The sequence below is a fragment of the Gadus chalcogrammus genome, chromosome 11, assembly GCF_026213295.1.
Source record: "Gadus chalcogrammus isolate NIFS_2021 chromosome 11, NIFS_Gcha_1.0, whole genome shotgun sequence".
In the NCBI taxonomy this organism is placed as follows: domain Eukaryota; kingdom Metazoa; phylum Chordata; class Actinopteri; order Gadiformes; family Gadidae; genus Gadus; species Gadus chalcogrammus.
This window is the reverse complement of record NC_079422.1, coordinates 16,544,059-16,566,558: the sequence shown is the minus strand read 5'-3', so window position 1 is coordinate 16,566,558 and position 22,500 is coordinate 16,544,059. Positions and strand designations below refer to the sequence as shown.

The 22,500-nt window shown below is 46.1% G+C and overlaps 1 protein-coding gene across 1 annotated transcript in view; it reads left to right on the top strand.

Moving 5' to 3' along the window:
* The window catches only part of adgrb1a (adhesion G protein-coupled receptor B1a), a 76,992-nt gene that overhangs the window by 17,185 nt on the left and 37,307 nt on the right, over positions 1–22,500 (top strand). Inside the window, exon 2 of the mRNA XM_056602811.1 lies at positions 6,236–7,109. Coding sequence (XP_056458786.1) covers positions 6,236–7,109 — 874 coding nt within the window. The remainder of the gene's footprint in view (positions 1–6,235; positions 7,110–22,500) is intronic.

The following is a 22,500-nucleotide window of genomic DNA, read 5'->3' as shown; positions in this document are numbered from 1 at the left end:
ACTGGCTTACCGACAGGGGCCGTCGCCGTGTTTGCATAGATTCCCTGTTCGCCTCTCTGCTAGCTAATGCAACACCTTTGTTGTCTTAATTGCTTGCTGTCGCGCCCACAGGCTTAAAAGGAATGAATTACCCTGGGCCGCGCAGTGCTAAAACTACAACAAAACTTTCTCTCTTCCTCTTGTCTGGATGAGAAGAACGCTGCCTCGGGTAAATGCGTACATGCGGGTTAGATGTGCTGATCTCGTCCTCTACGGGCCACTGCTTTGATATAGAGCGAGATTTGCCTCATCATTTTTACTGCTTAAAGGAGTCAACTTGTGTCTTATTAAAGTTGATTAGTGTCCTAAAGAAAATAAAAATCGTTTTTCGTATATGCATACGCATTTGTTTTAGTAAAGAAGACAAACAACTTCTTGGGAACTGTTGAATGTGCATTTGTGGATCAGGGGCCTCATTTGCCAGTCATTGATGTAGTTTGATGTCTTCTCTTATTTGATTGTATTGAACTACTATATCTACAAAGAAAAACAATTTATACTTGTTTTATGTATACGTGGAAAATGCACATCCTGGATTCATAAGCATGAATGTTTATGCAATTGTAGAAATATATGATATGATAGCACAATAATTCAAATGTAGATTAACAATTCACAAGTTAACTTTCACAACACATAGATCGACGCATATTGGTATTAATAATTATGAGACAATTCTGTCTTCATACTTTGAAGCAATTTTTGCAAATTAATTCACGTCAAAAGATCATCTCAAACGCTTGAGGGGGAATGTCTTTTTAATGTCTAATGGTTACTGGTGGGTTGCGTTAACCCTAATATTCTGGCCGAGATAAGATCGTCTCATATACCTCCCCGGTGTCAGGTTGAGCTCCTCAAACTCCAGATCCATATTAGTGGTGTGTCTGTGTGTGCGTTTGAAGGGGGAAGGGGGATGTGTGTTTGTCTGTGTGTTTGGGATCTTTGTGTTTGTGTGTGAGATCCATATTAGGGGTGTTTGTGTGTGTTTAGTTTAGTGTACTTTAGTTTATTTTGAGCACATAGATTCACAACATTACATATATACATAAGTAAAACACACAAAAAAAAGACAAAGTTGTCATCTTCATTTCTGCATTGACATTGCTTATCAATAGTACTGATCGAAAGGTGAAGGTTGAAGCACTTGGATATTGCACCTACCCTTTTTATGCTATGTTCTATTTCTTCATTTTTTCGTAGGTCCCTCAGGATCTTTATTTATTTTTTATAATTATTGTAATTATTATTGTCATAATGAATTCCTGTATATTTTATACATATTAACTGCAAAGTCATGACACAAAACAAAATAAATCCACCTTCATATTCACAGTGCCATACATGCCTCACTTTTATACTTGTTAAGTATCTCAGTATTTTTTAAGTCTTGTTCTGTTTGAGTGTAGGGGAAGGAGGATGTGTGTGTCTGTATCTTTGGGATCTTTTTGTCTGTGTGTGAGATCCATATAAAGGCTGTGTGTGTGTGTGTGTGTGTGTGTGTGTGTGTGTGTGTGTGTGTGTGTGTGTGTGTGTGTGTGTGTGTGTGTGTGTGTGTGTGTGTGTGTGTGTGTGTGTGTGTGTGTGTGTGTGTGTGTGTGTGTGTGTGTGTGTGTGTGTAGGGGAGGGAGGATGTGTGTCTGTCTGTGTGTTTGTGATCTTTGTGATTTTCTGTGAGATCCTTATTAGGTGAGTGTCTCTGTTTTTTGTGTACTGGAAATGGGGATGGTTTTGTATGTGTGTGTATGGCTGTAGGAGAAGGGGGAAACATGTGTGTGTGTGTGTGTGTGTGTGTGTGTGTGTGTGTGTGTGTGTGTGTGTGTGTGTATGTAGGGGCTCTTTATGTTTGTGTGTGTGTGTGTGTGTGTGTGTGTGTGTGTGTGTGTGTGTGTGTGTGTGTGTGTGTGTGTGTGTGTGTGTGTGTGTGTAGGGGGTATTTTTGTGTATGTGTGTGTGTGCGCTTAGGGGGTCTTTATGTTGAAATGTGTGTGTGTGTGGGGGGGGTGTCTGTGTGCTTTTGGGGTTTGTGTATGTTTGCGTGTCAGGACAGGGCTCTGTAATGAGGGGAGACCAGCAGCGTTGTGCAGGCCAGAATCACAATCACCATACATTAAACATAGCATTGAGGAATTCATAATAACAGGTGGTGGAGGGGAGGCGGTGCAGACCATGGTGAACCTGAAGGGCCTCACCATGAAACCCTCATTAAGATCATTGTGGCCCGACCTGCCAATATGTACAGAAACAAGATGCCCGAATAATGTTGTTGAAATAAGGAAATCATAATATGTCAGAAGGTGCTTCGAATGGCTAATCAGATTAATGTACTATTTATTTGTAGACCACACCGCAAGGTAAAAAAATATATCTTAGTGAGACTTTTCATGCTTTATACAAGGAACATACATGTGTCTGCTGTGATAACCACAACTACATTTGGAATCATCATAACTACATTCGTGATCGCCATAACTACATTTCCAGAACATTCCATCCGATAGAAATTCAACTATTAGTAACCGAAGTGAAATGTTACATTGTATCCCAGATTTGCCCAAAGTATACAGATGTATGGCGAGATGTAATGTGCATGTGGTGGCTTAAAGTAGATTATTCATTATTTAATTTGATTCAATTCACTCCTATATCAGCCAAATAACATTTTGGATGATATTTTGTTTGGTAATATGCAGGGCTCTACGCTAACTTTTTTTTTCAGGAGCACTCGTGCCCCTAAGTTAAAAAATTTAGGAGCACAGGAAAAAAAATGGGGGCACAATAGGTTTTTGTGTAGAACATTTATTAGCGTGCAGAAATTGCACACACCAACAGAACCCACTTAATAAAGCAAAATTAAGACAAATAAATAGACAAGATTACATTCAGGCTACACAAAACAGCACCAATTTCGGCTTCCACCGTACCAGGGTTATTGGGCTGGGTGTGATTTATATAGAAATCGGGCAGCGAGAATGCCTAGTGGACTCGATGTGTTTCACCACAGCATCGCGTTTCAGATTAGGGTTCCCCGTTATAAACAGAGAGGAGCCTGCCATTGCCGATGGGGCTTCCTTACAAAATGTACAGAACATTTTCATGTTCTTAGCATTATAAACTAGCCACCCGAAATCCTTCAACCAGTCAGGGGTTGAATTTGTAGACTTTATCGTCTACCATAACAGCATTAACTTTCTCCACGCAGTCTATTCATAATATTGTAATGACCACAGAAGAGGCAGTGAATGAAGTATTGATTAGACAGCGATTTAGATACCTAATAAACCGTTGGAACACACAAGACTGGTAACCATAGCAACGTAGGTAAACAAACCCTGCTAAACCCTATTACCCATATTAGTAATATGTAATGTTGGTGAATATAATCCCAGACTCAACTTTCAAGAAGCAAAGGAGCTGGAGGTGGTGGCTGCATGTTTGCTTTGCTAGCCATCCCTACGTGCTACCCTGCCAAAACCATGCCACCTCATAGTCAACAAGATGGGGAATGAAATGAAATGTATTTCAATTTGTTGACGTAGACTTAAGACACAGTCATCTGATGCAACCAGCTAGAAGGTTAAATGTAACCAGGGGCGTAGCCACATGGGGGCCAGGGGGGGGCCCCCCTGGTCAGAGGTTGGCCATCCCGCTGGCCCCCCCGAGTCTGAAAAAATAAAATGAAAAAATCCTGAACGGGAAAACGGTCTAAAGATAACTGAAATATATGCACTATTAGTTTGATCTAGCTTTGACTTATTATTCTTATTGAAAGTGTCATATTTCCCCCCGTTGACAATCAAGTGCCACCCCAAATATAAGACTGGCCCGAGCTGGCCACCACAGTAATAATGTCCTGGCTACGCCCCTGAATGTAACCCTTCGTCCGATTTCTTCTTCGCACCCCTATAACCTTAAATGGGCTACGTAGCAACATACCTTTGATTAAAACACAAACCACAAATGATTGACAGCTCTGTAGATTAACATAACCAAGGTCTGTTCATTGCCATAATGTGAATTACTTCTTAAAGTTAGTTTTTATTAGGCTCAGGGAGGTGCTTTCAGTTTTTAATTGGTCCTGATTTTTTTTTTATCATGGAAATGAGATCGGCCAACTTTATCGTGTTTGTTTAGCAGACTTGAGCGTAATTTAAATATTTAGAAGGAAAATTCATAAACCATTTATTTAATGTAATTTAAGTAATGCTGCATATTTACCAAGCTGAACATTGAGGGCTTTTTATAGTGCCGCTGTCAGACTGGTTTGCATGCCCTCTATTAACCCTCTTCATGCAAAATAATGTGATGGAGGATTTACAATTTAAAACATTATAAAGATTGAACCTATTGACTCCGACATACACTCTGTATTTTACACAATGGATTACCAAAAGATGTACACAGGCAATTGTGTTGTTTGTGGTGCCGAATTTCACATTAACGTCATACAATTATGTTGGTTTTGCTAAGCGACATGTTTCTCCAGTTCAGGTGACGCTCAACCTAATCTGCATAACATTTAAATTATCGTTTACTGACACTGCCTCCGGTTACATCTGTGCTGTACTGGAGGGTACAAACCCAGTACACGCTTCCTTTATCTTTGTAATTAAACAACATCTTAAAATAACATGTTCTTCCCAACACAATTATTTTAATACACGTTCTCCATCTCTTTCCCCCGTCCCCAGGTTCTTTTAATCTCCCTTGGCAACTGTGTCAGATCATTATGATTGATTGGTGCAAAGCTACACGGTATTGGTGTCCTTGACGACAGCGCACATTGAGCTGTGGCAGTTTGCCTCCATCAGAAATCGGTGTCTTGGAAGCCGGACAGAAATCCAATGACAACAACCTGGCAGCGTGCGCCTGGTTGTTATTAAGGTCTGACATGATGTAGTGGATGCTGCTGATCACCAGCATAGATCTTATCTTTGAACAGCACTTCTAACTATCTTGGCTTTTTGGCTGCAATACAAAAGTGATTATTATTAATAGAAAGAAATGGAAAAAAACTAACAAATCATAATTTATCAGTGAATTAAAGAACTGAGTTGTTTGATTTAGACTTGTTAATTAAAAATAAAAATAAGAAAACAATGTTATCACAAAGCATACAAAGTCCCTTTGAAAGTCATGGAAAAGGGCTGCAGTGATATCATTGTTGTTGGCTAGGCCATACCGAAGCTGGATGGCTGTATCTCACCTTAGTCTTCCCACTGAGGTCACCTTTTAATTCAAATTTATAAACTGCCCTTCTGTGATTAAACCGAAGTTCACACCCATTGCAGCAAGTCATCTGCCACCATGTCTATTATAACATCTACTAAAAACTCATTTATTTGGCGTCACTGTATCGTGCTTATTTTAAGAAGCAGAAGTGGACTTCTGAAATTGTTTTAATCAAAAAAGTTTGTGCAAGTGATTAAGTCAAGTTAATTATTTGTCTCCATCACAGAAACCAATTTGTTTGCCACCTGCAGATATTTTGAATAAAAGTAAATAATATTAACATCAAAGATATGGTGAATCAACCATGGGTGATAGCCAATTAAGAAAAAAAAGATAATACATATTTCTTTGTTTTTCTTTGTGTGTGTATGTATGGGGGTGTGCGTGTGTGCTAATTAACTATTAAACTATATTATTCTACTATTCTGTATATCCGTATAAAGGATAGAGAGAGAGAGAGAAGGGCCATTACAGATCACTGCATTGCTTTCGAAGACTTCATCCCCAACAAAGTACAGTCATGAAAGGCTGCAGGTGTTCCCATTTTTATAATTCAGTGCCTGTTAATTGGATAAACTAATGAGTTGGCAGTGAAAACATGAGCGCAGACGTCTGAGGGGAGTGTTCCTCTCCCAGGAAGAGACCAGCCTGAACTTGCGTAATGAACAGAAACGTAGCCAAACATTTCCCTCTCCATCAACCCATTTTGTTCTTCTTTGTTCTGCGTGGGCCGCGTTATGGCTCCCGCTCTCAGTTCAAAGCAGAGCAGACAGCGATCACTGTGTTGCAAACATATCAAAGTGTAAACTGTTGTAAACATTTACGTCCTTTCTCCTTTTTTGACATCCACAGGTTCCTGTGAAACCTTGGGCTCTGCGACGCGATCATGGGCGACACCCAGCGTCTCTGAAAGCCACAGTTTCAACTCCCCCTCCCCCCTTTCCCCCACCCCGTCCCCCCAACCCAGTCGCCGGGCCTTTCACCCGCTTCCCTTCCCACCCCCAGACCCACGGAGCCCGCTGCCTTACCCCCGCAGCTTCACAGCCCGCGTCGGCGCCTCTCTCAGTCGGAGACGATGCCAGCCCGCTGCGGCCCCGGAGCCCCCCGCGCGGGGCGGACGCCCCTCTCCATGCTGGCGCTCTACCTGTCGTCCTCGGCTCTGCTGCTGCTGACGGGCCGCCCGTGCCACGCCTCGCCCTCCGGCCCCGAGTCGGACAGCTGCTCCACCCTGGTCCAGAGCCGCTTCTTCGGCTTCTTCCTGTCGTCCCAGGTGTTCCCCGCCGTGCCCTGTTCGTGGACCCTGCAGAACCCCGACCCGCGGCGCTACACCATATTCCTCAAGGTGACCAAGCCCACGGACGGCTGCGCCCCCTCCCAGCTCCGCACCTTCCAGTTCGAGTCCTTCCTGGAGACCACGCGCACCTACCTGGGCGTGGAGAGCTTCGACGAGGTGGTGAAGCTGTGCGACTCCGACGCGGCCCCCGTGGCGTTCCTGGAGGCGGGGAAACAGTTTCTGCAGATGAGGAAGGCGCCGCTGAGGGTGGGCGGGCGGGGCGTGGCCGCAAAGGGCGGGGCGCCATCGGACCACGGGGAGTTCAAGACGGAGTACCTGGTGGTGGGCAAGCGGAACCCCAGCATGCCCGCCTGCCAGATGCTGTGCCAGTGGCTGAAGGACTGCCTGACGTCCAGCACGTCCAGCAGACCCTGCGGCATCATGCAGACGCCCTGCCTCTGCTGGGGACCTCCGCTACAGCCGCTCCAGCCGGATAGCTGCGACCACAACGGCGTTTTCCACGCGGACTGTACACCCGGGGCCAAGGAGAAGGATGTAGAGGTTCAAGGTGAGTGCTGTAAATGTTTCATCTCAATTGTGTTGAATTGGGTAATGGATCAATGTTTATCGGCCGATTGAAAGGGTTGATTGATGTGTCCCGCTGTCCTCTGGTGCATTGCGGTTATTTAAATGTTCCCTTGGTTTATTGTCATTTAAAATTCAAACGCTGTTTTCCAATTGGACTTTAGTGAATTCAGATACATCGGTAGTAGTGTCTACGGGTAGAACTGGGGACGTATCGGGATCGAACCCAGTATCTCCTGGGTGGGGTGACTCAAACCCCCTCCCCCCACCCCTCATGTAGTGGATGAGAATATAATAAATTGGTGATTGTTTGGATGTCGGCAGCTCGGGCACTGGGGTCACTGGGTTCTCGAAAGCGATGGAATTGAAGACAAAAAGAAGAAAATGGGAAGGAAGATGAAAAGCGGCAAAGCGCTGAGACAAATGGCGGTTTTAGATTTCATCCGATGGAAGGCGATTTCCTTGACCTTGCCGGATCAGCGCCACCACCCCCAGGGCCTGGCTCGGGAGGCCTGAGGGAGGGACACCGAATCAGCCTGTCGGGAGGCTCGCGGAGGAAGGAGAGAAGAAGAGGAGCATCATAGGGGTTGATATGAGATCGCTTCAGGGACACTCAGAGCTGGGTGGGGGCGGTAATGTGGCAAGAGAGAGAGAGAGAGAGAGAGAGAGAGAGAGAGAGAGAGAGAGAGAGAGAGAGAGAGAGAGAGAGAGAGAGAGAGAGAGGGAGGGAGAGAGAGAGAGAGAAAGAGAGAAAGAGAGAGAGAGAGAGAGGGGAGGAAGATAAACAGGATTTTGCTGTAACTTCAACTCGCTATAGCCTGATTGATGCTGCCTGATTGGCTGCATCCCCCCTACGCTTATCCCACCCTGCCCCCTCCCACCATTCCCAAGACAGGATGTGGTCTGACATCTTACTCCCTGCATTGACCAGGGATATATGTCCTGATGGAGGGGGGGGGGGGGGGGGGGGAGTGGTGCTTGGAGGGAGGGGGAGGAGGTGGCAGTGGGGCGTTTCCTAAGCACTCTCCCCACGGTCTCTCTATCTGCAGAACGATATTTTCCAGCGATTGCAGTTCTATAAAGAGGCGCCTGCAGCCTCCACACGGACAGCTGAGCTGCGATTGTTGCACTTGTTGGTGTCTCCCTTGCCTCTCCGCCACCCCCGCAGTCTCCACCGTGAGACCGTGTGCGCTGCGTCTTACATCCAAACACCACCTTGACACCCCACCCACCTCCTTCCCCACCTCTCCCTTGAGTTGGCATCTCCTTATATAATCCTGCTTGTGATGCTTTGCAGCCGTGCCTGCAGTAGGTGGTGTGGGGGCAATGTTTGCACCTTAACGTACCATAGCGGTAGAGAAAATGAAAAAAGTCGGGCAGTAGGGAAGGAAGGAAAGAAGGAAGGAAGGGATGGTGGAAGGAGGGAAGTAAGGAAAGAAAGAAGGAGTGAAACAAGCTTGAGCGTGCATCAGAATATTGTAAGCAACAAACAGAGCCTCAAAAAGCTAAACAGAGCGTCAGAGATCTTCCCTGAGCTCAACAGAGCTCGACCAAGTTTTACAGAGCTTCACGGAGCTCAACTTAGCTTCATGGAGCTGAACAGAACTCAAGAGAGCATCACAGAGCTTCACAGAGCGTGACCCAGCTTCACAGAGCTCCACAGAGCTCCACAGAGCTTCAGAGAGCCTCACACAGCTCTCCTAAGTTTCACAGAGCTCCACAGAGCTCCAAAGAGCTTCACACAGCTCCACAGAGCTTCACAGATTGTCGACAAGCCTCACAGAGCTTTACTACTGCTGATTAGGGATGGGCATTCTATTAAATTGTCTTAGTTGATAGCCAGGAGAATTAACGATACATTTTCAAATAATCATTAATATTTTTATATTAAAATTAACCATTAATATGCTATCTGAATGCAATGAACATTTATCGCTAATTCTCCTGTGTCTATATGGGCCCCCCAGCTCAGAAAGACACACGGACGTACGCTTACCACTTTTGTAAATGCCATGTAAACAATACATTCGGATTGCATGATAGGAATAGATCTATTCCGATTATAAATCTAATCGGATCAGAAGTGTCCATGTAAACGCGGCTAATCGGAATACAATTCTCTGATTGGAATAGATTTCCATGCGGAATAGAAGAGCTGGTGTAGTCCACTATAATAGACATGTATACACTTATTCCAATTGATTTGGGGTGGGTGCGGCTACTTTTTAACTTTGAGAGATGGCAGCAGCAGTTGCAGTAGTTCGCAATTGTTCCGTCTGTACTTTCATGTACACCGAACTGAACCGCTGTCAAGGAAAGTGGATTTTTTGCCTGATTCACGTCTTTCTTATCACTCCGCAAGTAGTCCGGTATTTTATCAACCCCAGCGTGTCCGGTTGCTAAGCAACGTCAACGTCTTTTGCGTATGTGGCTGATGCTGCTGTTGATGCACTGCTGAGTAATTGGCGGATAAATGAAACCTTAAATGAATATGCAGCTGATTGTAGAACTAGCAGAACAGAATGAACAAGAGGGTATGGGTGCGTATTTGTGTGTACAAGGCTTGTGCGTGAATATGTGTGGAGAGCAAAGGGGGCTGTTGCTGGGAGCTGAATATAAGGAGCTGAGAGGAAGTGACCTGAAGGGATTGGAGGAATGGAGGACAGATGAGGTCGACCCGGCAGATTGCGATTAGGGCAAAAGAGAAACGGTGCTGCAGATGCTGAAGGAGCCCAGACTGGATGAGCGCAACGGACTGGAAAAGAGCATGTCATCCAAGCCACAGCTGTATGAAGGACGTCAAGACCACCACTCCAGTCACATGCACCCCCCCCACCCACCCACCCCATCATATCTCAGCTTCGCAAGACCCAGCCACAGGTGTAGCTTTGCAGCATCAGACAGGAGACGGGAGGAGGGTCCTGGCTGTGTGTCCGGTCCAATCAGCCCATCAGTGGCCAGCAAGACCACGGGCCATATAGCAGGCGTTCAGAGCAATCACTGGAGCAGATTTATGTGTGTGTGTGTGTGTGTGTGTGTGTGTGTGTGTGTGTGTGTGTGTGTGTGTGTGTGTGTGTGTGTGTGTGTGTGTGTGTGTGTGTGTGTGTGTGTGTGTGTGTGTGTGTGTGTGTGTGTGTGTGTCGGTGTGTCGGTGTGTCGGTGTGTGTGTGAGTGGGAACATGCAGCAATGCAGGGTGTGTGCATGTGAAGGACTAGTGTATGTGTGGTTATGTGAGTCATTGAGCGCGTGTGTGCGTGCATGTGTGTATGTGCGTGTATACTCTCTGATCCGCCACATGGAGGGAGAAGATTCATTCCTCACTCCACAGTGGACAGCGGGGGAGGCAGTGACTGATTAAAGGATGGATCAGGGAGATAAGGGGGAGAGAGAGAGACAGACAGACAGCGAGAGGGAGAGTGAGAGGGAAAGAGAGAAAAAAGCACGGGGTTGAACATATCGGTGAATTGATGAGAAAAAACATCAGGCGCAATAACAGCAAGGGAGAAACAATAACAGAATGTTGAATGACTGAAAGGGAAGGAGAAGAGAGGGATAAAGCAGGGAGAGGGAAGGGGAGCGTGTTCAGCATAGGTCAAGATGCATGCTGCCCAGTTTATGTGGCGCCTGACCTTTGTTTTAACACCACATACTCTTAGACTTCAGCACACACTGGTCTTATCTGCTGGTATATGAAATTAAACCAGGAGACAGTATCGCAAGCATTATGAAGGTTGAGACTAAACATGCAGAACAACGGTTTTTGGTTTGTTTGGTGCATAGTGTATATTATAGATTGTGTGTGATAAGGGATCTGTTTTGCATCATTACGAAATCATTCTAAATTGAATAAATTATTTTTGTGGTAATCCATGTTTGACTTTTACTTTGCTGTTTACTCTGCGAGGAATATAAGGGAGTTAAACACTGCAGTCCAATTAATTACACATCGATTCATCCTGTCTGTTGTTAATCATTAATATAATTTGTTTTCAGCCCAACTACTTTCGTATTACTTCGTTTTTTTGAATTATTTTCTACTGGAGAGATAGTGTGGCCCTCGGGGTAGGGGTGATGTAATCAAATATGGAATATGGATGGAATATAATCCAATCAAAATTGTGAGGAAATGAGCAGACTCAATCCGACAGATTGGTCCAGATCCTGGCTGCAGTTCATAAAGAAAAATGCGAAAGATTTTTTTTTTTTCTTATTGACGACTTGTTGCATGAAAGCATGAAATAAGAAGTGACAAAAATAGCATGGGTGGAGGGAAGGAAGAAATCTACATAAACCTGCCTCGGCTCTATCTGTATCTGTTTGGTCAGATGGGGGAGAACTCTGGCGCACACACACACGCATGAACGTACACACACACGCACACACACACACACGTACCCACATGCACACAGACACACATGCACACACACATCTTAATAAACCGCCCGCGTTGAGGCTAATCTTACAGTAAGGGAGTTCCAACCCACCTCTGTAAGTATTTCTGATGCGGAAAGTTTAATGCTTTGGCTCCCCTTCATGCTCAAAAGCGTGGATCGCTCACACACACACACACAGACACACAACACACACACACACACACACACACACACACACACACACACACACACACACACACACACACACACACAAACACACACACACACACACATGGGTGTGCTACCACCCACCGCTCCCTTGTGACTGAGTGTAGGTGGCTGAGTGTGGAGGAGAAAAAGCTGATCGAATGTGTGTGTGTGTGTGTGTGTGAGTGTGTGTGTGTGAGTGTGTGTGCGTGAACAAGGAAAGCGAGCGAGAGAGAGAGAGAGTGAGAGAGCGAGAGAGATAAAGTGAGAGATGCAGCTCGCCCCACAGGGAGGCAGTGTGGGCGGTAACCGACAGGGAAGACGACGGCCAGATTGCTCCTCGCTGATCGAACCACGCCCAACGGAGGGGGAGGGGGTGGGGGAGGGAGGGGGGGGGGGGAGGGGGGAGGGGGGAGGGAGGGGGGAGGGTGGGGGGGAGGCAGCCGTGATGCAGCTCCCTGTACGGGGGCTGACGGGAGACGAGAAGTGGGTGAGAGGGGGGAGGGGGGAGGGGGGAGGGGGGAGGGGGGGAGTACTCTGGGGGTGGCGGTCTTTTATGACAAAGTTATTAAACGCACCTCACTTTATCTCCCGCCGCTCTGCTGTCAGGGATTTGGGCAGAAGTTGAGGATATTTGACCAGGTTTTTCAGAGACATATGTCTAAGGTTTTTGAAGGACTACGTCAGCAATATTCAGAATTGTTTTTTGTCGCCGCATCGGCCCGTTGTGAGTGCAAAAGGCCGGCCGGAGCGCGGGCACAGAGGCTTGCGCTAAAACCGACCCGGTTTTAGAGTTCAGGGCTCGGCAGTAAGAGTAATATCCCTCCTCTAATCACCAGTCATATCAATAAGCTGTAGTTTAGTTTGGGGGAAGGGAGATACTGTACGGACATAAGGCCTTTGATCTGGAGAGAAAAACGATAACCTACCTACCGTGACAGCACCATCAATAAAAAAAAAAGGGACCCTCCATCCACTTCTTAGTAATTATGTCCACATCCCTTATCACTGACTTTACCGGTGAAAGACGTCCTACATCTTCTTAGTCGCTGAAATCGAAATCAGTAGTCGGGGTCGATCTCCCTGGTAGAACACCATGGCTGTCTAGATGGTGAAGAATTATCTCTCTATTTCCTGTTTCTCCAGGCCACCTGCCAGTGGACAATGTCTGCCGTCCTCTGCTGGGCCAGTTGAGGGCTTATTAAAGATTCATGTTTTAATCAAGCGATTTTACCCTTACTTACTGCCTGGTGATTAATGTGTCGTTCCCAGATTGACGCTGTGGGAATTTCTTTCTTGTCTGCGTGTGTATACGCGCGTGTGTGTGTGTGTGTGTGTGTGTGTGTGTGTGTGTGTGTGTGTGTGTGTGTGTGTGTGTGTGTGTGTGTGTGCGCGTGTGTGTGTGCGTGTGTGTGTGTGTGTGTGTGTGTGTGTGTGTGTGTGTGTGTGTGTGTGTGTGTGTGTGTATGTGTGTGTGTGTGTTAGTGTGTGTGTTAGTGTGTGTGTGCGTGTTAGTGTGTGTGTGTGTGTGTGTATTTGGCCCTTTTTCTTTTCTATGCGAGGGTGTCTGCAAATGTGTCGGACTTGCAAGGTCATTCAATTCATTCCATTTGTAAGAAAGTGTAACAAGATTACAGAGAGAGTAAAAAAAGCACCAAAGGCCCACCACCTTGCTAGCTGATTCTCTTTTGAATAACAGTTAGAGGTCAGTTCTACATCACATGAGAACGGTATACTCCCCCACTCTTCACTTCTGACAGAAAACGTGTCACCATTTTGGATGACACGTTCCCTCTCTCTCTCTCTCTCTCTCTCTCTCTCTCTCTCTCTCTCTCTCTCTCTCTCGCTCTCGCTCTCTCTCTCTCTCTCTCTCTCTCTCTCTCTCTCTCTCTCTCTTTCTCTCTCTCTCTTTCTCTCTCTCTCTCATCTCTCCTCTCGCTGTCTCTCGATCATCTCTTTTTGGCTCATCTCCCCCTCTTGCACTGTCATCTCTCTCACACTCATCGCTCATTCACTCTCACTCTCTCTCTCGCTCGCATCTCTTTTTCTCCCCCTCTTCTGTTGCACTTTCCATGCACTCTCTAGTTCTCTCTCTTCCTTCTCTATTTCACACTTCATCAGGGTCTCTCCCTTTCGTGTTGTTTTTCAGGAGTGTTGGTAATGTCTTTTACCTCAGGGAAACCATCGAGACACAATGTCTGCAAACATGTCTGTCTCTGAGCCTGTGTGTGTGATCTGTGCATGTGTGTGAGAGTGGGTGTGTTTGCCCACATACGTGTAAGATGTATCAAAGGACTGTGTGGGCTTTTTGGGTGCTTGTGTTAGGGCTAGCAGGTTGTCCTACACTAGTGGGTGGCTCCCCACCCCCATGCTGTCCATCATGATGGAGAGAATGGTGATGCAGCGGATGGAACTGGTGTGTGCACACTATGTGTGTGTATGTGTATATGTGTGTGTGTGTGTGTGTGTGTGTGTGTGTGTGTGTGTGTGTGTGTGTGTGTGTGTGTGTGTGTGTGTGTGTGTGTGTGTGTGTGTGTGTGTGTGTGTGTGTGTGTGTGCGGTGAGTATACGTGTGTGTGTGTGTGCAAATGTCTGCAGGTGTATGTTTATGTCTGTGTTTGAGTGTGCGTCTGTTTTTGGAGGTGAATCTGATTGTGTGCCTGGGTACGTGTGTGTGTGTGTGTGTTTGTGTGCGCCTGTGTGTGAGTCAGTGAGTGAGTGAGTGAGTGTGTGTGTGTGTGTGTGTGTGTGTGTGTGTGTGTGTGTGTGTGTGTGTGTGTGTGTGTGTGTGTGTGTGTGTGTGTGTGTGTGCCCCCATGTCCTTGTTAAGAGAAGGCTCGGCAGGATGACTGCAGAAGCTGTTCTCCTTGGTGAAATCACCTGGAATGACACCCAGAGGTGACACACTGTCAGAAAACACAGACACACACATCACATCCACAACGCACACACCCACTGTGTTGAGCCTGCCAAGTCCAGCACAAGTACTCATTAGTGCGGACTGGTCCTGCATCCTATTGTAAACCAGACTAACAACAAACACACACAAAACACACACACACACACACACACACACACACACACACACACACACACACACACACACACACACACACACACACACACACACACACACACACACACACACACACACACACACACACACACACACACACACCACACACACAGGAATACCTCAAATGGGCACATGATCAAACACAAAGAAAAGTGTGTGGTCATTCTCTGGCATCGCACTCTTAAACCCTTGAGGGCTCCCAACAAGCTATAATACACTGCATGACAAAATGTTATCATTTATTTGATCGATCGAAGGCTCTTTTACAAGGAGGTACATTACTCTCGTACTTCGAAATTGCATTAAAAAATATTTTCAAATAGAAACTGAAGACAACTGTGAACTCTTTACCTGAAGCAGATGATAGAGCATTGTAGATATGATTAAATGCTTCACCAATGGCTCCCCACCTGGTGGGAATCAACAATCCTCACCAAAAAGAGGAGCCACACCATCTCAAAGCTGTAGGGAATGATGAGAAACGTGACACACAACTTGTCAGTAGGATGTGTTTTCACACAAACATTTTCAACAAGGTCACTCATGTATACAATTGCATTATTTATCTAAAATATGTATAGAAATAATGCAAGAACTTGCACTATGTGTAATAGTTAATATAGAAACAAATGATGGATGGAAATTACTTTATTGTAAACAGGTATTGTATCGTAATTGATTTTTCACTAGCTTACTCACAGATTCAGATGCTTACTATGGTTAGATGATTCTACTGCTAAAGATCACTACTGTTATATGGTACTATAGTTAGTCGATACTACCTGTTACTGCGACTACTGTTGGCCCTTTCTCTCTCTTCTACCCAGGTTTCTCACTTATTCATCGTGTCTCGCACTGTGTTCCAGTAAGCCGATAAGTTACTACAGAAATTGGATCATTTTTCACTTGAGGCGTCCTTATTTTCTCATTTATTTTCCTGTCAAAAGCATCAGAAATCTGAAGCTATGCCTGTTATTGTCCCCCTTTTATGTGTTGTATTAAGTTTTGGATTAAGCTTATCTTTTTTCTGCCTCCATTTCATCAAAGAAGAAATATTGACAATATAATCAGCCAACTTATCAGAAAATAGGCAGATACTGTGTGTGTGTGTGTGTGTGTGTGTGTGTGTGTGTGTGTGTGTGTGTGTGTGTGTGTGTGTGTGTGTGTGTGTGTGTGTGTGTGTGTGCGCGCGCGGGCGCGCGTGTGTGCGCGCGCGCGTGTGTGTGTGTGTGTGTGTGTGTGTGTGCGTGCGTGCGTGTGTGTGTGTGTGTGTGTGTGTGTGTGTGTGTGTGTGTATGTGGGTGCTTGTGTGTGCTTTCAGTGTATGTATGTGAGTGTGGGTTTGTTTGCGTGCATGTGTGTGTGTGCATGTATATGTGTATGTGTGTGTTTACGTTTGTGTGTGTATGTCTGCTTGTGCGTGTGCGTGTATGTGCATGCGTGTGACTATGATTCACAGTTTGTATGGATTAGTACCTTGTTTTCCAATTCTTGTTCTATAATAGAGGGTTGGAATTGGTTTACAATACAGACACCTGTAATGCATTATTAATATATGTAATTTATTCAGATACAAGTCCCGAGTGGACTCCTCCATGACATTGGTTCAAGGAAAGCTATTTCTATTGAATATGATCTCATATTTTGTGTGGTGATGCTGAACACGTGTAAGAGGACTTTACACGTCCTTCTTTCTATATGGCCTTCCCACACCCCCCGCAGTGCCCTGAGTTATGGCCTAGCGGGCTGTAGAGAGGAAGATCTGAACCAATGTACACTCCCACCCGTTATTCCATCTATTTTTCTCTCCCTGTTCTCAGTTTGACTTATTCTTTCTTTCTCTTCCCCACTCTCAGTTGATTACTTCTCTCTCTCACTCTCCGTCTCTCCCGCTCTCTCTCTCTGAGTCACAATGCAGTCACCATCCCACGCTCTGTGGGAGAGACAAGGGCTTCTGATGTACGAAGAGTGCTGTAAAGTGTGTGCATGTATGTGTGTGTGTGTGTGTGTGTGTGTGTTTTATGTGCGTGAATGTGTGTGCGTGTGCACGCTCAATTATGTGTGTGTGCATGTGGGACACCACAGATCGGCTCTGTAAGGCCGATCTGTGTGTTTACGCATGTTTGTTACGGAGTAGATGCCCGAATGAGTGAGTGTGTGTGAGTGTGTGTGTGGACCCGTAGCATATGGGCTCTGTTGCATATGCTACCGGTCCAGATTGCTATGTAGCGATGTAAATGAGCTGTTTCGGTGCAGCGTGTAATTGTTTAGGTGGACAGAGAGGGAGGGAGAGGGTGGGTGGTTGGTAGTGTGTGGCCCCGGCTTAAGCCTCTGAAGTTAAGAGAGACCCTTTGCTGTTACCATAGGAACAATTCAGTCTCCTGAAGCCCAACATCACACTGCGGACCCCCGGTCTGTAAAGAAACACTAAACAATCAACCCCCCCCCCCTGTCTCCTTAACATCCCTCCATCTATTGCTAGGCTAATGGCATCTCTTCGTGTTAGAGTCAGCTCAGACCAGCCCCATCCATCCTCTCCTCCAGATTGTTGCTCGCTAAAACAAAACAACAGCAACAACACCAACAGCAGCATCGTCGATAACAATAAAGCCTTCTCAAGCTGGACCGACCAGACACAGTTGAAGACGTCTGCCCTTCCTCGGAGCGACCCCATGGGAATGAGACACCAATGAAACAAGCCCATATTGTTTTCTGTGCAGATGATTTTGCCCCGTGTGTGACGGCGCCGATATCAGCGTGGTTCACACCAGGACCTGTGTGTGACTTTCCTCAAACTAAGCTTCAGCTTTTAGCTCTTGCGAGGGTGTTCTAAAGGAGGGAAAACGTTTTGTTCAGGTGAAGGGTCGGGGAGAGAAAAAGTGAGGGCAAAAAATCACCATCAGCGGGACTGGGCAGTACCAGGAACCTCTGAAGCCCTTCCTCTCAGCAACTCCTGCCAGAGGGCATCCATCTTCGGAATTGAAATCTCTGGTTGGTTGACCTGCGTGTGAAACGGGCGCGTGGCGGTGTGTTGTCAGACAATTGGTCTGGGGAAAGCGGCTAACAGGGGTACCAGACCATTTCAAAGGTGCGACCCGCTGCAAAACTCACTCATCTGATCGGTTAAAAGCGTTGGTGTTGGTGGCCCTGACCCGCAACAATGTCACGTGACACTCAGCCAATCCCATCGTCCCATGCTAGTCTAGCCCAAAATCATATGAGCCATAGACAATATCTACACCGTGTCGCTTTAACACAAACAAAAAACGAAAGACCCCGCCAACATAATTGAAGGGGGGGTTTGCCGACGACAGGAAGTGCTTACGTGCATGAGGGTGGAGGATAGTTGACGCAGCGTCCCTGATGTAGCGCAGGGTTAAAGGAGCAGAGCACCTGGTGAGTCGTTGATGAGGTGTGAACCAGCTGGACCACCACGGCTAAGCCTCCAAGCTGTAGGGGGGAGGACATGTGTGTAGAGAGAGAGAGAGAGAGAGAGAGAGAGAGAGAGAGAGAGAGAGGGGTGGACTGGTGTAGTGATGGATCAATACGATGGGACAGTATGAGGGCAACCGTGTTCAAATATTTAGTCAGAGCAGATTAAGGACTGTGGGGAGTGGATTAATGCCGTTTGTTTTCTCAGGTGACTTATCCCCACCCTCTTAACATTCTCACCCCTGGGTGCAATTCAAGGAAGTGCAAGACAACAAAGGAGTAAAGAAAGGCAAAAAAAATACGTAAACGAGGAGCAAACACAGACGGCACGAGACCAGAATTGAATCTCATATCGCCTTTTATTTCCTCTCAACACATTTTTTTATTCAATAAAGAAACTCGACCAGCTATTATCTTTCACAATTAAGGACAAGAGATATGCTAGAAAAACGAGAATGAGACAGTCCCCCTTTACGGTGTGCTGGCGAAAACTTGCGTCAACATGGAATCCTATCATATTCTATTTAATTTCCAAAAAGACCGCCATCTCTTCCCCTCTTTTCATTTCGGCACAACTGCTTATCTGTGCTTGCATTTTTTTACCCGTCCTCCTGCTGTCATTGCAGTAACCCTTCATCTCCCCCGCTCCGTTCCTGGCTGGCTCCACCTGGTTATCTAGCGCCTGCAGTTGACTGCTTCTGTCCTCTGGGTGTCAGCACCAGCCACATGATGGAGGAGCCGTGTGCTCCTGCTCTCTCTCGCTGTGCTACTGCTGATCTCTCTCGCTCACTCTCTCTCTGCTAATGCTGCCCGCTCTCTCTCTCTACTACTATTACTACTACTGCTGCTTACTCTCTCTCGACTAATGCTGTTCTCTCTCTCCCTCTCTCCATACTGCTGCTCTCTCTTGCTGTCTCTACGACTAATGGTCTCCCTTTCTATATATTACTGCTGCTCTCTCTCTGTATTGCTGCTCACTCTCTCTCTCTCTAATACTGCTGCTCTCTCTCTGTATTACTGCTCACTCTATCTCTAATACTCTCTCTCTCTCTCAACTGCTGCTCTGTCTCATTGTCTCTCTCTTTGCTACTGCTGCTCTCTTTCTCTTCTAAGGCTGCTCTGTCTCTCTAATGCTGCTGCTCTCTCTCTCAACTGCTGCTCTGTCTCTCACTACTACCTCTGCTCTCTCTCTCCTACTGATGTTCTCTCTCTGCTACCGCTGCTCTCTCTCTCTGTACTACTGTTGCTCTCTCTCTCTCTCTGCTGCACTCACTTTCTCTACTACTGCTCTGTCTCTCTCTTTGCTAGAGCTGATCTCTCTCTCTATCTACTACTGCTGCTCTCTCTCTTTTGATGCACTCTCTCTCTGCTAGTGCTGCTCTCTCTCTCTGCTACTCTCTTTACCTCTCTGCTACTGCTGCTCAATCTCAACCTTTGCTACTGCTGCTCCTGCACTCTGCTACTGTTGCTCTCTCTCACTGCTACTGTTGCTCTCTCTGTCCACTGCTGTTCTCTCTCACTCTCTGCTACTGGTGATCTCTTTCTTTCTACTGCTGCTCTCTTGCTCTCTGAAAATGCTCTCTCTCTCTCTCTCTCTCCGTCAAACTCTGCAAATACTCAGCGACAGCGACCCAGCTATACATTTTGTCCACACAAAATTTAAATATTTAGTATTTTCATGAAGTTATATTTAGTCTGTATCTCATGTTGTTTTTTTATTTATCATGTTTGACGTTATCTTTGCGAGATCAAGACTCTACCCCCCACCCAATCACCAAACAGATCTTTCTATTCATGTACACCGACCCCTCCCTTCTACCATCTGTATGATTCGCAAACACATATACACAGACACACACAAACACATGAACACATTACATACACTACACACTACATGCACACACTACACACACACACCAAAAAGAAATATATTTTGAGGAAAGAGAATGGGAGGGAGAGCAAGCAGGAGACAGAGAAAGAGAGAGAGTGACATAGAAAGAGCAAGAGAGAGCAAGAGACAGAAAGAGAGAGAGAGAGAGCGAGAGAGAGAGAGAGAGAGAGAGAGAGAGAGAGAGAGAGAGAGAGAGAGAGAGAGAGAGAGAGAGAGAGAGAGAGATCGAGAGAGAGGGAGAGAGAGAGTGAGAGAAGCTATTAGCACACATAGACATACGCAAAGCTCTTTCTGAGATAAAGTTACCACACCTTCATTGATTTGTGAGGGTTTGGAGGGCTTTGGGGGACGATGCCCAGTATTGACTATTTAGAAGTGGAACAGAAACCAGATCTGGAACAGGAGATGGCTTCCCACTCATCAAACCACTCCTAAATAAGAAGTCAAGGTGACTTTAGGTATAAGTTCACTGTGGAAAACTGGCAAGATGGGCGCCACAAAGGCACACAGACACACATAAACACGCTCATAATATGTGGACAGAATTGCTCGGCCCACAGCGATAAAATAGCGAAAGCAAATATATATTTACAATGTACTTTAAATGGCCAGGCAATGCAGCACAGAGAGAAACAGCAGAAGTGTGACGATGCTTTGGTGTGTGTATCTGCGTGCACGGATCGATGTTTGTGTTTCTGTGCGTGCGAGTGTGTCTGTGTGTGTGAGCGTTTTAGAAGTCAAACCAAGGTCAACCGGGGATTTCCTGCGTAGCGGTGGGGTGGTTTGGGTTCTGTGGTGGACAGAGGGACGAGACCTTCTGAATTATTGAAAATATAATGAAAGTCCTCGGGGAGACACACATAGAATACATTGTAATACTACCCCCGTCCAGAACCCTCTCAATTCCTCTCGCTCTGTTTTCCTCTCTCCCTCTCTCTCTGTTTCCCTCTCTCCCTCTCACCCTCTCACCCTCTCTCTCTGTTTCCCTCTTTCTCTCTGTTTGCCTGCTCTGTATTCATAAAGCCTTTTTTTCACGAGAAGCTGTAATTTTCCTGAATCGGGAGCTCAAGGGGATCCGGCTGTTGCTCGCCTGTTCTCATAATGAAACCTTTAGCCTTAAACACCACTAAGAGTGCACAGTGGTGACACCAGAATGCTGGTGGCCCCTAGCGTTCTCTGTGCCAACAGAGAACGTTTGCAGCTTTGTTTGTGAATGTATCATTGATTTATCGACTGACTGAGGATTTCTTTCTTGTTACTTATGAATACTCAGATCAAAGGCTGCCTATGTTTTCCAGGATCGGTGTGGTCTAACATACACACTAAATACAAATGCTAATTTGCAATTTCACATCCAACGATAAACAGTTGAACTGCCCTGAGTGAGCAGAGAGCTTGGCAGATATTGACTGGGATGGCTGGTGCCATTGTGCATCGGGAAGGGAATCATTCACAACTGTTGCTTGCCGTGACCTGTCTCTCTCAGACTCTCCCTGTCTCCCTCAGTCTGTCTGCCTCTCTCTCTCTCTCTCTCTCTCTCTCTGTCTGTCTGTGTTCTATGTCAGCATGATACCCATAGACATTACTGCTGGTTCACTGGGCTGGAGTGAGTGTGTGTGTGTGTATGTGTGTTTGCGTGCGTGTGCTGTGCCCTCAACACTTTCCCTTCCCTTCGCTCTTTGGTTTGAGCACAGCCTCCCCCCACTTCCCCCGCCCCCTCATCCACAGAAAATTTATTTGTGATCAATTACAACATGTGCGTGTGTGCGTGCGTGCGTGTGTGCGTGCGTGCGTGCGTGCGTGCGTGCGTGCGTGCGTGCGTGCGTGCGTGCGTGCGTGCGTGCGTGCGTGCGTGCGTGCGTGCGTGCGTGCGTGCGTGCGTGCGTGCGTGCGAGCGTGCGTGCGTTTCAGCAGATTACAGTTTTTCTCGATTGTATGCACATAAAAAATGGAACTATGCACACAATTCTGGAAACTTGAAGCTCATGTATCAACAACAAGACTCCAGAGTGCTAAACTCTAAGCACAATTCCACTGTTTTCACATTTTTGCTAAACTCTAAGCACAAATCTCATAATTTAGCACTTGGTTCACCTGGATCACAAACGCAACAACTAATTGCAAATAAATCTAACTCACTTCTCACCTGTTCAAACTCAACTGGCAAAACACTTCAATCATGTGTAAGGGCATAAAAGTGGACTCGTGAGCTCTAATGTGTTGTATATATGGTCCTTTGGCCTGATCAGGATTGGAGGTGGGATATATACAGATTTACATGTAGATCTGTTTCAACTTATTTATATTGTTATTTTTTGTTGGCCTACGAAAAGCTTTTTATGCACTCAGTTTAGCTGAACATTTAACTGTATTACAGCAAAAAATATATATATT